Source organism: Hippoglossus hippoglossus, chromosome 14, assembly GCF_009819705.1.
Source record: "Hippoglossus hippoglossus isolate fHipHip1 chromosome 14, fHipHip1.pri, whole genome shotgun sequence".
Lineage (NCBI taxonomy): Eukaryota > Metazoa > Chordata > Actinopteri > Pleuronectiformes > Pleuronectidae > Hippoglossus > Hippoglossus hippoglossus.
The window spans coordinates 9833311-9852884 of NC_047164.1; the positions used below are offsets into that span (position 1 = coordinate 9833311).

Consider the following 19574-nt stretch of genomic DNA (forward strand, 5'->3'; position numbering starts at 1 on the left):
ACTGTAATATCCAGATTTTATTCCATGTCACAGCCTCTCACATTCATCTGGCCTGTTCTGAGGCATTGGAGAAATTCTGGAAAACCAGAGAATCAAAAGTTTCTAAAGAATATGAAATAATCCTGTCCTTAATTTTTTTGCAATCCTATGATGTCAGCTGATTAAAAATGTGTTAAATGGATATGAGGGCAATGAATAATGTGTTTGTGGAGCTGTGTTTCTTAGATGTGGCTAAATTTGGGACAGATTGCAGTCGTAGGGGAGGGGGTTTATTGCTCGATGAGATGAGAGGGAGCGGGGGGGAGGATAGTACATTTGTGGATGTGTAAAAGGGAGACAGAAATTTAACTCTGCATTATATTGTATTAGCACAATGAAAAAAAAAACTCTAAACCTTTAATGGGAGGATTGAATGTGAAAGTATTTAAAATGTCGTAAGTCTTTGTTGCTAATTCTTTGCAACCAATTGGTTTAAGTTGTGCGAGACAAGGAACCTGTTCAAATAAAGGTTAAAAAACCATAACCATAAACTTTAAATAACAATGATGTGTTAATGTTTTTAACACTAGACAAATGCATCCTCCAGTACATGCCACAATTTTGTCATAATATAGTTGGAATTATCAATGATGTCATTATTATATCTGTTTTTCTGGCGCTGTCGCATTTTTGAATTAAAAGCAGAGACTCCGGGGACATTTGAGGACTTTCTCTCCCTGTGCTGAAATTCACAAAAGGAGGAAAGACCGAAAGCGAAAAAAATAAATCAGCAGTCCTCTCCCCTACTTCCTCTAATCAAAATAGCATACCACTGACTTGATGTTCAGCTAATGGATGCTTAATTGAAACCAGTATTGCCTCCATTGGCCTGGGATTCATGTCGACTCTGCGGGGAGATCGACTGGAGCCTGGATGGCACTTACACTGCGCTGCTTGTTTGTGGCCGTGTCAGAGTTATGGCTGCCTTTAATTGGCAGTATTAAGACCATGGGTGCTGTTTTTAAACTAAAAAGGAAATTAGAGTGAGAGATGAGGTGAAGGAGAGAGACGAAGAGCAAAAGAATGTCTACGGGACCGAGAGGAGAGAAGTGGTGACAGTCGCCGTGATCTGCGGCTCAGTGGGGGAGTTTGGGGTGGGCTCTGGGGGAATGAGTCCTCTGGGGTCCTGACAATGGGCTGATGACTGTGCCTGTGCCTGTGCCTGTGCCTGTTGTAAATCTGCTTCTGTCTGGAGGGGAGAGTCGACGAGGGGATCATAAAAACGTCATCGCTGGAGCCTGTCTGTCTGACTGAATTTCTGTCTGTCAGGAAATAGCCAATCTTCTTACATTCCCTCTTAATGAAAGAAAAAAAAACGGCTAATCAATGGCGCCTGGATTCATACTTTGATCAAAACAAATAACTATGCATCATATTCATGCTTCATATTGTTTCAATCAATAACTTTTCTTTTGTTTTTTTTTGTCCAAATGCAATAAACCTGAAGCGAAATTTTCTTTCAACAACAAGATGTACTGATAATGGGCAGCACAGCGATGCAGTGGTTAGCCATGCCTCTAACAGCAAGAAGGTTCTTGGTTTGAATCCTGATTCGATTCAGAGAGTTTCTGTGGAGGTTGCATGTTCTCCCTCATATCTGTGTGGGTGTTCTCAAGGTACCCCAGCTTCCTCCCACAGTTCGTGGACATACTGTTTTCTCTCATCATGAATAGGCTGCTCCACCGAAGTAAAAAAATAAAACTCTCCAAAAACACACTAACAAAAAACTCAATAACCCAACCTTGGTTTTCTATTATTAAAAGTACCTGGGTAGGTTTCAATTTGCGTAACACACTCATCTCTCTTGTCCAGGTGCCGAGTCTGAATCATTGCATGTGTGAATTCTGCCACTGAAGGATGTTGAACAGGCTCTTTAAACATCTTTTATTACATTTGAATAAGAAAGGTGTTTCAAGCCCAAATCGGATCTTTGGGCTCAAAACCTTTGAGTATTTTCAAGCGAGGCACAAAATGTTTTTATCCATTCCAACCCAGGTACTTTATCAGCTCTGTAACCTCTACATACAGATTGTACATTTGTGAATGTGCAGAATCTGTAGGTGAGGGACAAGATTTGAGGCCAGAATCCTTAAGGTTTCCAGTTTGACCAATCAAACCAGAAAACACAAACTACAAAGAAGAGGCATCAACAAAGTGAAAATGATTCAGTCTCGATCATTTTGCTGCCATCTTTGGTTTCTTCAAACGAGTTCACTTTCTAATGTTGAAAAGGAAAAACTGACTTTCGAGATTCAGACTCGCTCTGGATTGGTGTTGATTTCCATTGAGTGAAGTGTTTAAACGGTTAAAGGTTTTCTTAAGAGGCTGTTTCAACTGGGGCTGTGGTTTTGTTTCACCAGGTGCACAACGCGGTTACCGGCTTCTCATTGTTTACTGCTAACTCCCTTCCGCTATACTGCAGTTATCTTCTCTACCTTCATTGTTCTCTCTCTTTCTCTCTCTCTCTCTCTCTCTCTCACACTGTCTGTCAATCATTCTACCTCTTTCAACTCTTCTCCGACTTTTCTGCATCCACTTTCCCCTCTTCTTTCTCCACCGTGTCTTTCCCACATCTGATCAACTCAATCTGCAGCCATCTGATAAATCAGATGATGCGTTTCTTTTGTTCTTCACTTCCTGCCCACCCACCTCATCCCTTTCATCGGTGCATACAGTGTTTCCCACATACATGTCCTGTACAATGTGCAACACCTACACCAGCAGGCACACACACACCCCTCACACATACACACAGATGGTCACCGCACACCACACAATGCTGTATACATCACAGTTGCTCTAGATTTTAAGCTTTAACAAATGCTCACACACGCCAATTTACCACAGGACCTTCACACACACACACACACACACACACACACACTCTAAAAACAACAACAATGCTTAATGCGCTCTATTACTTCCTGCATCTAACATATGAGATGTTTGGTGTCAACAACAACAGGATTTGTCAGTAAAGCAACTTGTTTTGGATTTTTCTCTCTCTACCATTCCACTCCTCTTTCTGCTCCACCCATAAACCCTCCCATCCTCTTTCATGAAAACAACACCCCTCCTCGTTTCCTCAAGGCCTTGTGTCGCTCCTGCCCCTCTCATTTCCATTGACTCTGAAATCCTGACGCAATTATCAGAAGCACGGTAAACATTTTCTCCCAGTCCAGTACTAATCGAAGAATGAAGGCCAGTGAGGAAGGTTACACTCCTATCACGTGTCTGTGTTAGTGCGTAAGTGTTAGGTCTCTTTCTCTCTGTAGACCCATAGAAAAGCTTCCCATGGCCACAAACTGTGAGGATGGGTCTCTTTCCTTACTCCAAAAAACAAAGGTAGGAAATCAATTTGACGCATGGCCGAACGCCTTTTGAGGAAGCTTGTTGAAGAGGGAATTCCTCCGTCTCCCCTTTTTCTGGCTTGAAAATGAAATTAACACATGGAAGCAGAGCCAAATAACATGAGCTTACACAGACTGAAGTCATCACAGAGCTCGAGCAGTTGGCGGCCACACATTCACCTGGGACTCATTTTCTCTCTGTGCGGTTCTCCAATGGCACAACATGGTGTTTTTAACATCACTTATGAAACTACTTCAAACAAGTGACTCAAGTCACTGACACGCTCGACATCGCCAAACCTCGTGGAAGGCAGGAAGGGGGCGCTAGAACTGAGAATCAACACAAGCTAGCATTGTATGAAGTGTTGAGTTCTACAATGAAACTGAATATTATCAGCTGAGAGACTATTCTAAAATCAGTGAAGATGCACTCAGGTTTCTAACAAGATTTAACATCTTAGTATTAGGTCATTGCAGTGTCACATCTGGATTTACAGGATTTGACATCAGTAGATTATTAAGATATATATATATATATATATATTTTGACATTCATGTGATTTTCCATGTTTAAGCCAAATAACGAATATCCACTTACACATTGAAAAGTGCCAGCCATTAAAAGAAAATATGGAGACATAACTAACCCTAACTCTAGTCCCAACTTAAAATTCAGTGCTTTGCACTTCAAAGCACACAAATGCATTTATAACAGTCATGAGTTTGATTGTATATTCAATCTTTTAAACTGGAACTAATTGCACTGGTGGAGCTATACATTCCATTATGTGCCGTTCTGCATTGAATAGGCTGGCAGGACCAATGTCCAACCTATTCAAACAATTTTAATTGGACAGGCTCTGTGTGAAGCGAATCACATTTCTGACCCAAACATCGTCGCTATAGGTGGGCTCCATTAAATGTCTGGTTCATGACAACTAATGCGGACCAGCGCACTTTATGGCTCCTTGTATTTCGAAATCCAGAATCCAGCATCAACAAACAGGAGGAGGCGACATGTTCCATGTGTGAGCAGTGATCATTTTACTTAAATATCAATAAAAAACTCAAACCTGAGGCATTGCTGATTATATATCCATGGAGTTAAGTTACTGAAAACACCGGCTGACCTCTGTTGGCACAGACTCGTGTAAAAAAAAAAACTTCCATAGAAAGTGTTATCGCCTTCTCATCAGAGATCATCATTACCACATTCACTGCCTGACATTGTCTTTTACTGACCTTTAAGACTTTTGTGACATTATTTACTTAACACAAGCTAATCAATTACATTTAAAAGACAAATCAACTAAATCAGAAAACATGATCCTTGCTCTATGGTTGGGAAAACAGTACAAACAATGTAGGTAAACAATGCACACTGCATGTTAAACTGATGCTGTGTTGTGTGTGTATGTTAGTACGTCAGTGTGCCTTGAGCAGAAGAAGGAAGTTAAGATGTACAGTGCAGCTTAAACTACTATGAGTGAGGATTTTAAGTGTGTTTTTCTGTGTAGTAAATGTGGGTGTGGCTTAATGTGATTTCAGAATAAGTATGAGTGGTGTGTATATATATACATACAAATATATATATAGCATAAAAGGCGGAGACTGCTTCCCTCCCACAGCAGATGAGTATCATATGAAGAAGGATTAGACTTGTGCTCCTGTGTGTGTGTGTGTGTGTGTGTGTGTGTGTGTGTGTGTGTGTGTGTGTGTGTGTGTGTGTGTGTGTGTGTGTGTGTGTGTGTGTGTGTGTGTGTGTGTGTGTGTGTGTGTGTGTGTGTGTGTGTGTGTGTGTGTGTGTGTGTGTGTGTGTGTGTGTGTGTGTGTGTGTGTGTGCACGAGATCACAGCCATGTGTGCTGGGCTGCTTCATGCGGCTGTGGAGGCTCCAGCTGGTCTGGGCAGAGCCACGGGCACGGGGTGGAGAGGGGCGGAGGAGGAGGAGGATGATGGGGTTTGAGTTTCACTTTAGCGACTATTTTTACAAACACTATTTTAATAAAGTGCATATTACAATGATGATAAAGTGCGTGGAGGCCGAGATGAGTGGAGGAGGAGGGGAGGGTCTTCATGGGACATTATCAATTTCTAAGATCTTCTTGTCCGTTACCATGTCACTCATAAAACAACAAGGTGGTCAAATAAAAGAGTAAAGAGTCAAACAGCAAGTAAAGCAGAGGTACGTGCACAATATAGGACTAGATGATATGACCTCAAATCTATAGCACGTTAAATTGCAAGATTAATAAGAAAAACATCAACATAATGTAATAATTGTAATAAAAGTAAATAGTGATGTTTCAGAAGTTTGTGTGGATCAAGAAACTAAATCAAGCCTTTGGAAAATATACTCATTTGCCTTCTAACAGAGAGTTTGTGATAACGATAACCCGCTGTAAAGCAGAGAATTGTTGTATTCATGCTTTGGGTTTTTCGTACCTTTTAACAAACATAATGTAATGTGTTAATTAGATTTAGAGGCCTTTATAGGCAGATTTTGTAAATGTCAAACTGAGCCAAGCTATGTGCTTACTGAGAGTAAACAAAGTCATTATGTCAAGCTGTCCCGGCTCCTTCATAAAAACTGACACTGTTGTATTGCAAATGTTGTTGCACTGAGATATACTCTCACTGTGAAGTGGAAGAAGAGTATATGTGAATTCCCAGATAATAAATTGAACAACACACACAGACACAGAAGTCAGCAGTGATACTCACTCTAGAAACACACACACACACACACACACACAGGCTCCATCTCTCAGTAGGAGAGTGTAAACAGGTTGTAAATTTCCTCACAGGCGTGGATGAAAGAGGCCGATCACCTGGCAGACTGTCATGTACGATCTCATATGAGCGTCACACTGACTCTGTTTGCAAACAGTAGAAGCTTCGGCACAAAGGCAAACACGCCGTGTGTGGCTGAGACTGCAGGCGTATAAAATGTCAGAGTCAATCTGAGTGGCGCTCATACCCACATTACATATGGGCTCTGTTTACTCTAGCAGATAAATGTGAGTAGTAGATTGGGACAAAGTGATGATTAAGTGCATTTATCAGATTTCTTCATGTCTGTTTGCTGGATTTATAAGCAGAGATAAAAACTTACACACTTGACCTTTCAGCCCCCGAGAAGCTAAATGTGACCTGTGACCAATAAAAAGGAAATGAAACAAGACTTAAATTCCCAAAGGTCATGTGATATCTCTCAATCTTACAGACAACCACCGATTATAATCACAAGAACATCAGTTGGATTTCACACTGAACAGCTGCAAATGTGTCAGGAATTAGATTTCACATTGAATTACAATTTTGATATTTTATATAAATCTTAGTTTTGCGTGAATCTAAACTAAAAACAGGTTTTAAAATACTACAACTTTCAATTCTAACTGGGAAAATGTTTGTAAAAACAGACAAACATGGATGCTGCAGGTTTCTGATAAGGTAAAGTGTCAGGATCGTATATTTTTGCAAAGTTGATGTAAATGTGTTGTGAGTATTAAAGAAAATGTACATGCATGGAAGTAGTCAGAGTAGACGCAGGATTCTTCATTAGTAAAACTGTTAAATCAATACAAGATGCTTCAAGAACAAATGACAAAAGCAAGACACTGTGGTGCTTGAACCTCTGCATAACTAAATCCTTCAATGTATATCTATGTTTCTATATACGGCTTCTCAACTGTCTATTTGAATGCATGTTCACACTTTTCATAACCAAAGCCAGTATTTCCATTTCAATTGTCAGACAAACTAAGCTGCTGAAGAGCAGAGATGTATTCAACAGAGTATTCCTCACTGACCAGGGACAAGGGATGGATGGATGGATGGATGGATGGATGGATGGATGGATGAAGGGAGGGAGGGAGGTTTCAACATGTTTACAAGTTGGGAGTGTGGCCAACTAACCAACAAACATTGTGATATGGGTCTGCGAGTTCACTTCAGTCTTAAAGTAAACAGGTAAACACAGCAGCACCAGGTTCATTTTTATGAACTAGTGAACATCCAAATATAGAAAGTACAACAGATTGATATTATTAATTCTTCATAAAAATCCTTTCCATATTATTTTATTAAGAACAGAATCCAAAATGTGCTGAAAGAAAAACTTTTTTTCGATTCAAGCTGATTCAGAAAGTAATTTATTATGTATGACAGGGTAATTCTATAATGTTTTACTGAAGCCAGAGCACAGACAACAGATCTGCACTGCATCAAGATGATTTGACCTGACTTTGCCCTTTAATCAAGTATTTATGGAAATTAGATCCATTTATATTCTTTATATTTCAGGACACAGGTTGAATATTTTCCATTTTACACTTGTTTTTACTTGAGCTGGATCTACCACCACACAGGACAGTGAACCTATGACTGAGGGCATGAAGAATTCTGAGGTCAAACACCTTGCTGCAGGAAATGCTTATGTGATAATCTTATCACAGTTACTACATTTCATAGCATCACTTCTGTCCTTTTGCAAAGCTTAACCACACAAGTTCCAACTCAGAAACTAGTTTTTAAATACAATCAACAGTGGATGAATGAGCATGAATGATATGCGACAACTTTGATATCTGCTGGTGTGTGAGAGAGACAGTGCTGTCACTGATTAACTGCAAGCTGAGAACACACATCTGGGGGGAGGGGGGTCTGGACGGTTTGCTCTGTAAACAACAACACAGAGGAAACGCTGCATGGATTCGCTCCACTGGCCAATGACTCACCTGGGTGCAACATCCCGCAACTCACAAATGCACGCACACACACGCACACACCTCGCAAAACAAATACTGGCGACCAAACAAAGAGTTACTTCTCAAAACTTGCTCTTTTGTCGCAGTTTCTATCTCTCGCTTCCTCTCTTTTTATATATTGACTACACCAAGTCTGTGAAGCTGAAATTACCAATTTATGTCATTTTAACTTGGCCATTGGTATTTTAGGAATCCATTAACAGCATGTAAACTTGTCACTGCTCTTTTAGCGCTCTCTCAACCAATAGACAAAAGGTTACTCTGAAGCAAATCTCAACTCAGACCTCTGCACACCCCATCAAATACCTGCAGGAAATGATTTGTGTACACACTTTACAGCATCGAGAGAGAAGACCAGTGAACTGAAGAAAGCAAACACATGAAAACCCGTCAGAATCACTGGAGCAGATACTCCTGCATAACTCGACCACAAAACATGTTGGGGGATGTTATACCCAGTTCTGCTGTAAAGCAGCAAATCCTCACATTGGAAAAGACACACTGGAATCAGAAAATGTGTTCCATGTCTCTCAAACAATGAATAGGTGATAAAATCTTCATGTCCATGCTCCATACCAACAGGTCACATGTTGCTTTACGGCACAGCAGGAGATTGAAGTTTACAGCACGAGAAAGAATTATGGCCACAAAATTGAAAAGCAGCAGAAAAAAAAAACATCCTCCAACATATCAGACCTTGAGCATCCTCTTGGTGACAGGAAGCGTGGGAGGAATTATGGGAAATGTGGTCTCACTTAAGAGAAACACAAGCAGTAACAACCGCTCATGAGGTTTCCAACTGTCAACTTGTTGCTCTTACGATACTCTGATCGGAACCACAATCAATTCGATGTTCTGCTCAAAGACGTTAAGAGGAAAAAGAAAGAGTCGACGCACAAGATTTTGTCTGTGTGAGAAAAAGCGGTGTTAATAATATCAATCAAACAAACCCACACTTCCTTTGCCAACACCTGTCTTTTACTGCTCCGCCGCGACCCCCCCCCCTTCCTTCCCTACGCGCCGGAAAGAAATAAGTGGATGAATAATTACAGGTATAAACACCTCGGGGCCATCCAAAGGGGTTTTCTCCTCTTCTGATTTTCTTTTAAACTTTTCCGCCTCTTGAAATAGTCATCTGAGCAGATTCTTTTTTTGGTGCCTTCAAAGCTTGCAGGGTGATGAGGAAGATCTCCTGCTTTTATTATCTCATTTGTATTTTAATTTTCACTCTATAATGCTCTCTTCACCTCTCCAGTCCTCTCTCTTTAAACTCCATCTTTACAGTCGATTTATCTGTCAACACCCTAATTTATTTTGATCTACTGCTCATGTTTCATGTCCCTCTTCAAAGCAGCAGGGAACCCAAAGTCTCCCTGAGACTGAATTAACAAGCCAACAAGTGGCCACACACATACACACACAGGTTTGCACAGTAATACTTATTTGGACTATGCATTGGCAGCCTAACCAAAACCTTAACCAGGACCATTTCATGCCTAACCCAAACCTTAACCTAACCACAACTCACATCTTATAACTAACTTAACCAGGACCTCAGACATGATGTTTGGGACCTCATGTTTGGAACCAGGCTTTGGTCTCCATGAGGTCTGACTGGTCCTGACAAGGTCAATGTTTATGGTGGAAAAGGTCCGAAAGAGGAAAAGAGGGGTTCAGCATCTTGCCCAAGGACACTTGAAGAGTGGAGGAGCTATAGGAATCGAACCACCAACCTTTGACACACTTGCACAAACAATTTAAATGTCTATCCATGATGTTAAGTCAATTTGTCAATCAAGTTATTTGGTTTCTATTTAAAAAAAGTATGGATAAAATCTGTTGTTGCCCTACTGCCACTGAACCCTGTTTCTTTAAAAGATGAATATTAAATTATATTTGAACAGCACCAACTTACAACACACATTATCTCAATGCACTCCAGATAGTAAGTTCGAGACTTAAAAATATTACAGAGAAACACCACAGTTTCCACAGCAGTTGGCGATAAATTCATTTTATTTCTTTGAATATATAGTAACTTTTAAGTTCTGTCAAGGATAATGAGAACCACGGCTACTGTTAAAGGATCGACCTTGTACATACATATGTTTTCCATATTTTTTCAAAGCCTATTGGGGTGTAATATCTGGCTAATAATAAAGAATAAATCCCAAATAATGAGACAACAACATAAATCATTTCATGTGATGTGAATGAGGAGAAAAGAACAAGGATATTTGCTTGTTTGCCAAAGAGGAATCATGGAGCTTTGCTTCCCTATCGTCAGCCTCATTTCACTCACTAATCTGAGACTTTACACAACTGTAATCTCACACTTACATACACTGCAACAATGGCGATTTAAGACTCTGCCAGTTCCTTCGTCCCATCGCTCCTGTACAAACTGAAAACTCCAACATAAGCAGCTTTTTAAAAAAAGCTTTTACTTTGACAACATGGATGTTACTTTACACTTCTTGTCTCCATTCTTGATATACTTTTTTATATATAGCAACATTTTGCAAAGCAAGGTTTCCATCTGACCCCAGCTTTTGCTGCCTTATAGTGAAAGCCTCTTTTCTCTTAGGCCTCTTAGATCCAAGCGGCAGGGTCCTTATCATAGGCAGTCAGAGGCAGAGGGGCCCCACTGCCGCTCATCCCAGCCCTTGGGTCCATATGAAGGGGGATTAGGGAGGCCTCAGCCTGTGTTGCTGCCATTGTTTACCAAGGGACTAGGGGCTGGTTGAACCACCCCCCTGTCAACACCACAATACAATGGGAAACAAGGAAGTGGCAAGATCCAAGAGGCTTGCACACACACATGCCATTCCATTGATCTTAGGGAGGATCGACCTGGTATTATGTGGGAGACACGAGGAGGAGGAAACGGGGATGGGAGCTTGTTAGCAACAGCAGCTTTTGAATGGAGGTGGAGGCATATGAAAAGTGTATGTGCCGAGAACACGAGACCTAAATTTCCACCTACATAATAATAGAAAAGTAAACAAGCTTTCAGTTGAAGTGGGAAAAAACAATTAAACTGCCATTTCCCCCTGTGATGCCGTTTAGTTAAAGCCACAAAGGGACATTTTGAGATCTTAGAAATGACAAACGCTTTACCGCTACCTTTCCCAAAAACTCTCTCTTTGCGGTCTTCCTGTCAATTTTTAATTTCAGTCTGTGAGATGAAATGTCAAATGAGCAGGAAATTCCCCCAAACAAGACAAAGATAGTGCTCTTCGTACACAGAGGCGTTACATGCTGACTTGTAAATTCCAGTGACTAAGTTTACATGCTTAAAACTATAAACAAAACACTTTACTGTTTTTCCCAACATGTACAGTAAGACTTTTACAGACACTGTCCAGGTACAGTGAGAATGAAAGGGTTTTGGCGCAGCGGGTCATCTTCTGAGGGTGTTGACGTCATCGTGTGACCACAGCTTCCACATCACAGGGAGTTTCACAGCCTCTCTGACGATGAAGAAAACTGCACGCAGCCAAATATCGGATGTTTAAACAGCTTCTCAATTTTCAGATAACAACCCTCCAAACAGTTCACTGGGAGTTTCATCCGTTAACTCTCACATTAAGATTGTTTTTAAGCTTCTAGATGCCAAATCTGCATTGGCAAGTTAAAGCTTCTCTCAAAACAGAAGAGGTTATTTTTTATTTCCAAACTGGACACGATAGACAACAAACTCATAAAATATGGTCAGTAAAAGTTTCTGATTGCGATCTATAGTCTAAACACATCCATTAAAATATGACACACCAAATTCCACTTGTCCATAAACATTTGCACTCCACAAATCCCTCACTTGTTTCATAAAAATTATTCTGGAAATGAATCGAATCCGCTTCAAAAGTTAATGGCTTTTTTCCTAGGCCCATAATCCACCCTTCAAGCAAGTTTCACTAAAATCGGTTCAATAATTTTTACGTAATCCTGCTGACATCAAACAGAATTGGAAAGATATCCTCCCTGGCGGAGGTATTAAAAAAAGCATGGTGGCTGTTTTTGTTTCAGAGGACGCGCTAATTTCAACCAATCACCAACAACAATCAGATAACGTCACATCTTCTCCCAATTTATTTCTGCTCTAACTTTGGATATCATGATTTTCTGTCAGGGCTTGAGTCCACAGCCACACAGCTCAAATGAATGGGGATCATCACGTCAATCAATCAAATCAATCAGACATTAAAAACCTTCCTCTAGCATAACAATGATAAGCTTTTATTGTGAAGCAGTTGGAAAGGCAGCTTAAGCAACGGAAACAGAATGATGACTCCTAAGTCGTTGTTCAATTGGTGGATATTTTCTCAATACACCAGCCAGTTTCAAATATTAGACTGGATAAAAGATGAGAACAACATGTTGTTGTAAGAAGTTTAGTCCATCACATTCCAGGGAAACTTAATAAATCTCTGTCAGAGAAAAGAACATAATGGTATGGTCCTAGGATTATTATTATAAGCTCAGGTTAATACAAACAGACCATAAGACCGTTCATCACTCTGTTCTTCATCTCTCCTCTTCCACTTCTTCTCTCTAATGTGTGTCTGCTTTCTAAGAAAACTCTTTCACAAGCCATAATCAAGCCCTGAACAACAGCAGCCACTGAAACTGTGGCGCAACACACCAGCATGGTGAACTCTATATTCACTCATCTACACTGCCACATTCCCTGGTAAAGATTCTGCAGGTTTCTCCAAAACGTTTCAGCAGGGTGTTTGCTCTCCGACAGCCAGGTCCTCCAGGTGAAGTGTGGTGATGTTGTACTTATTATGCTGCGCTGTACCTCAAGATTAATGTGGATTCTGGAGCTTTATGCGAGTTTAAAAAATGATGACAGGAAGCTGAATTGGAGGAACCCTATGCTTAGATTCAGCTACGGTGATGAAAATAGCACAGACAAGAAAAAGAGGTGGATAGGTGAAAAGAGGCAAAAGGAAAAGGAGTTGGGAGAAAGATGGAGGGAATAATTCTCAGTTATTCTTCATTGAGAATCTCCGTTCTGCTGGGGTTCGACGACAAAGAGCGATTATCGCTTCAGAAACACTGACTTTGGTAATCCACAGCATTATACTCACAGCTAGTGAGGGTCTGACACACACACACACACACACACACACACACACACACACACACACACACACACACACACACACACACACACACACACACACACACACACACACACACACACACACACACACACACACACACACACACACACACACACACACACACACACACACACACACAAAATGCACCATGAACCTTGGAAACAAACACATCCCCAAGGCAACAAACTTGAGGAAAAAACATGCAGATAAAGAGAGAGACCCACACACACACACACACAAACAAACACAAAATGCCCCTTAGATACACACAAATAACTTAGTGGAAGGAACTTAAGCCACAATAACGCACACACACACACACTTACACAATACACAGTGTCTTACTCACAGTGGATAAAGCTTTATCCAAAGACAACAAGCGGAGGGAGTTTAGTCGTATCTCTGAATCCCACAAATCTCCGTCTTTGGCCACTTCCTCTGAGAGGACGGCTGATATCTCCATTAATATAACAACAGCGAAATGCCCCATGAAACGCTGTAATACCAGTATTACGGCTGAATGGGAGAAGGGGCCTCTCCAGTGTGTAGTCGCTTTGTACAAATGACTTCTCGTAAGAGATTACAAGCTTTTCCGTCTTATATGAGATGTTAACAATAAGTCCAGAGAAATAAGGGGTGTGATTAATCCATCTTTTTTTGTCCATTTCACAAAATCTGGTTTGGGTGAACATGGAAAATAACACGTTTATCTTTTCAGAACAACAACAGCTCTTGGAAATGTTTTGATGGTTGTAGTTAATGCCTTCTGACAGATTCTCATTCAAATCCCCAGAGCATCAGTTACACAAAATGTATTCAAAGGGCATGAGTAACAACATATTTAAACTCTGGAAACCACTTGTACAATGAAAGCTAAACCCAGGTTTTGCCCTTGGATAGAAAGGGGAAATACAAATATTACAATTAATATTTAGCTTTCAGTCATTTCACTGATGTTCTCACAATGAGTTCAACAGATTAGAGTTGTTTACTGGAAAACAGCAGCAGCAGCTTTTAGGAAACTTCAGCTGATGAACAATGACAACATTCAGTCTCCCACAGACTTATTACCATCACCGTCTTCAAACAAGCTTGATGTATAGATAGACAATAATGCCATAACATAATAATAGAAGTAGGGCTGCATCTGATCATCTACTTTAATCATTTTCAATTTATCTATAAAGAACTTTCCTGAATTAACATTTGGCCAATAAAACATCAGAAGCTGTCGCTAACGATGTCGGCAATGTCTTCAAATGTCACAGGTTTGTCCAACAAACACTATGAGACAAAGGTCTTCACATTTCAAAAGCTGAAACCTGAACATTTTAACCATGGTAGTTGATTGATTTACAGTTCATCGATTAAGAGATTTGAGTTTTCATTGATAAATATCAGAATGAATCACATGAGCACATCATCTGCATTCTTATCACCAAGCTGACGGGAAAATCATGTATACTGTAATTATGATAATTAAATTACTGATATGAGAAAAACTCATCTAGACATCTGGTAAATATGATTTCATCTTCATGAAGGTTCTTACACTGAATAGGGTTTTTTTCTGTTGTATAAAAAAAACTAGCCTGGGGGCGTAACCTCGTAACCTTTTACGAACTTAATGATGACTCAAAAATATTTTAGAAGAAGAAACAAGACACCAGCAGTAAAGAAACTTTTAAAGTCACAGTCCAAAGACAGCAGGATAGCAGCAAGACATGGACACACACAGACGTAACATGCATCACCATGTCCCGTACTAACACCACAACACGAGGAAAACACCAAACAGCCCCTTTTCTTCTGTCCGTCTCCCAGACCTGTAGTTCCCGATCCATCCCTTCCATCCATAATCATCAGCCCCCACCTCAAAAACCCCTAAACCACCACTCTCAGCCCTTTCAAGTGGCAGGTAGACGGGGCCCGATGCGTCTGTACCGCCTCACAACCAGTGGGCTAATTACAAGGGAAGCAGCAACAAGTGAGCATTGTGTGGAGTCCCGAAGACACACAGGGGAAGAAAGTGCTCTTTATCTCGAACACCACCACCACTCCTTCCCTCCATCCTCCTCCTCCACTCCGCTCTCAACAAACACAATCTCCTAGAGGCTCTGCGGATGGCACTCGAGAAGAGTAGAGCAGAGTAGAGAAGAAAAGAGACGAGAAGAGAAGAGAAGGAGACCAACTGATAAATGACAAATACCATCACACTTGATCACCATGTTTGTGCAGTGCAATGCCGGATGTACGATGTTATGCAACAAAGATTATAAGCATGTTTAGGGAAATATGACTACGTTCTATCGTACTCACAGTTCATTCAATTATAATCTCAAAGACATTAACGTAGCTTTGTCCGGGTGTAAACCCGAGGCCTGTGTGGAGCTAGATTTTGTCACATTTTTCTCACCAATAAAACAAAAACACAGGATAATTTTCTTTCCTCAACATTCAAATCTGGAAGATTGGATTTTAATTATAGGGAAGATAAATACATAATTCAAGTACAAGTGTGCTCCCCATGTTTATTTTAAACCTCTAACATTTTATTCAACTTTACGCTGTACAACTGGAGCGACTGATTCACAAATAACATGACATTGATATCAAAGTTTATCTTCCCAGAGATAAGAGCTTGAAATATATTTTTTTTATGTGGCAGCCTGAGGTATTTATAGAGAGAATCTTTTGTAGTGGGAGATTGTGTGAAAGAACAGTCAGCTGTTTTTGACCCTTCCGTGACCCAGTCAAAATCTCCCACGACTAACTGAGCCGGGCCTTGACCCAGACTTTGCGGTGCAAAACACTGTGAGAAACTTCAAGGTGTCATTAGAGAAATCACATTTTCTGGCCATAAAGCAGATTCCCAATTCACCGTGCTTCATATTAGATCAGCCTACAGTACATGTGATCCCACAAACAGTTGTCTCTGCTGTTCAGCAACGTCTCGCCGACAAGAGCAGGGGGTTAATTCAGGCAACAGGATTACACAGCACGTGAAAAATGAATTTGGCACAACTGCTCATGTTTGGTGCAATTAGTCAGCCTATCCATGGATGTTGGTTCTTATGGGTGACTTGAAGGGATTGTATGATTAATTTTTCAGGGCTGTCTGGCTGGATGAGTGATACTGCATACTTGAAATCCTTCCATGAGTCTTTCTGATGTTTGTTTTAGCAGTTTAACACTTAGAACAGCCGTTAAAGGCAGCAACAAACCTCTCGTCATTCACCCGGGCATGCAGTTGAAAAAATAAAAACTCAGGGTGACGACATCAATCATATTTCCAACTCCGACGAAGGCATAAACAAAAACAGGATCTTTTTGCCGCCTTCCCTCGTGAGGCGGCGGCGCTTTGATTTAATTTTGCTGCGTTTTACGGAGTGCTTCATTTTCTACGGTGGTTTCAGGGGAAACAACACAGTTCAGTTCAAAGCCAAATAAGAACATGTGTAAAGTTTGGGACTGATTTGCAGAGGCTGCGACTGTGAACTCACACTGACAGAGGCTCTCGTAGCATCGAACCAACGTTAACCTTCACTGCATTAAACTACAGACACTCGTATTCACTGCACCGATATAAACTGACTATTTTGAATGGGCGAGGGAGGCGTTTCTTTGGTTTAACTGACAGGGGTGTACTATAATCATTATAGATCTCAGTAGCTCAAAAGAAGCTTAACTCCAAAACAGCCTAACTATTATAAATACTCAAGCACAATGCAAATCTTATGTATCAAAAAAAGAGCCAATAGAAAATCTGTATACAACCAAAGAAATGCTATTTTGTAGGAAATAAGTGTATAAGAGGCTATAGATTAAACCACCGTCTGTCGATTGAATCTAATAGCGAGGATCTTGGTGATTTCTATGCTGATGTAAGTGAGTGTGTATAAATGTCCAACATCCGATACACAGAAGAAATAGGAAAAAGCTGAAATACCCAGAAAAACATCTTCTGTCTTTATCCAAAAAAGCACAGAAGAATCTCCACTCATTAGTGATCCGTCACCTCCACGCCGTCTCTGTTTGTTATGACTGAAGTCTGGTGACAGAGGATGTCTTTGCGTCTGCCAAAAATAAAAAGATACTAGCCAGCGGCCACCCGCGCTACAGACATTTCCATCCCTGAGTGTACGTTGCTTTCTTTCGTCACATTTCCTCCGCATGTGGTGAGCGACCGTGACAAGAGCATCACCACTTACACTGAATATCATTTTAATCGCTCATCAAATAAAACTTAGTTTCCTTCCTGAAGCACAAAACCATGTGTTCACTGAGTGTGTGTACAAAGCAGCACACACACACAGAGACAGATAACCAGCAGTGACAATGTGCACTGCAGCCAGCAGAAGGATTGAAAGAGAAGCAGACTTACAGATGGAGAAACTGAGCTGTTGGGGAGGTAGGGGTCAGGCAGCATGATGAAGGGATAGCCAGGATACCCCGGCGTCTTGTACATGCCTCCATCTTGGTGCTTCGACACTGAAAAAAATAAAAAAATAATGACCAGATTACATTTATATTGGTCTCTAAGGTGACCGGTAATCGTGCAGAGACATTTTCAATTTGATTTAGTTGTTTAGAGAATAACAGAAGTTGTGGATGAACAATGGAGACTCTCTACAAGGATTGAAATCAAATTAAAACTGATACTCACTCCCACAATGTAAAAGATTCAACTTCCTGCTTCGGATTAAAAACTAAAACTTGACATCCAAATTACAAGTGCGCACAAAGAAGGCCAATTATTTACAAGTGTTCTAGTCACTACATGTTATATCCTCGTATGAGCACAGACGACGACACTTGAGACAAAAGCGTAACAACCGTCACCTAGCCTGAGAGGCGTCAACTCCTGTAGCCTATGTGTTAATCTATCTCTCACCACCACCCATAATAAGCATCAGGGGCCTCTCTGTGGCTCAGGTAAAGCTAGGTATAACTAGGTTATCTGCATGAAACACACACAGAGAGAGAAAGTTTTTTAGTGCTCCAGTCAAATCACTCCTCACTGCTGAACTTTTACGAAGGTGCCACAACTTTTAATTTGCCCGGAACTAGAGTTACAGAACATGAAATAATGCAATCACATAATCAGCATCATTCAGGGTGGGTATTTTTCTCTCCGGTTTCCTGTGGGTGTCATTTCTTTTTCCTCAAGACCCCCCAAACAGGCACATTTGTAACCACAAATTTACATTTGACGAGGATTGTGCTCGAAGGAACACAATGTGAGAACATTTTTCATTTCAGAAATGACTGAAATTAAGTTTTGAGACTGACTACAGTCTACAGTGGTGCCTTTAATTAAAACTGCAATTTGCCAAAGGGGAGGGAAAGTGAAATTGCTGTTCTTATGGGTGGCCACCCAAACAAAAAAAAACTTAAATAAACCTCTCAAGCACCCAGGTTGATACCAGGTTTGACAAAGTATGGCAAAGGCTACACTGTATAAAATGTCAAGGGGTACACTTTAAAAACCCTTTATTTCTAAAATAAGGGCAAAAGGTTTTATAGATGAAAGCATGTGGAAGATCACACTATCAGCATAACCACGTAGAGTTGGGTGATAATAAGACTATACCAGATGTCCAATATATCGATATAATGATCATGCATTTTGTAAGCAGAGGGAAGAGATTACCTCAGATTTGTAAAATGTTTTGTTGTTGATCAAATTGTTGTCATTCTCTGCCCATAAAGAACAGTTTCAAACCACACAACCACAACATCTTTAATATAATTACTTTTGTCAGGCCTGTTACAGTGGTACGGAGGTGTCAAGCCCCATTTATAACAATCTAATATCATTTTAAAAATGAAAAGACAAACTTTAAACCAACTCATGTGGTATGTTATGAGACAGATTTAGGAGACTGATATTTTGTTTTCATATCGTTTTTTAAACGGAGGATGCTATGAACATGTACACTGTAAATGAGCAAAAACTTCCCAAATGTTCTCACTTTAAAAACACATTTAGTGGAACAAAGGTGATTTATCTTTAATAGCATGTCAGATTTGCTCTAAATAAGAAGGGCTTTTTTCAAACAGTAGTTGATAAATCAGGGTTGAACAAACAAATTAGCATGTTGTTTTCTATTTTTGCAGCAAGGCATCTTTCAAAGGGTAAGGCCGAATTTCCTCCAGAACGGGGACTGAAGATTTTCCAAACAGTTCTATCAAGAATGGTAAACTGCACGTTATTGTCACATAATGACCCAAATACTTCTACTACTAATATTAAAAGGACATTTAAAGCTGCTACTTTCT

The 19574-nt window shown here is 40.4% G+C and overlaps 1 protein-coding gene across 10 annotated transcripts in view; it reads right to left on the bottom strand.

The window, feature by feature from the left end:
* tcf7 (transcription factor 7) overlaps positions 1-19574 on the bottom strand; it is a 61034-nt gene that overhangs the window by 40268 nt on the left and 1192 nt on the right. For all 10 annotated transcript variants that reach the window (XM_034606579.1, XM_034606581.1, XM_034606584.1 and 7 more), the window contains exon 3: positions 17677-17783. In XM_034606579.1, the coding sequence (XP_034462470.1) occupies positions 17677-17783 (107 nt within the window). The remainder of the gene's footprint in view (positions 1-17676; positions 17784-19574) is intronic.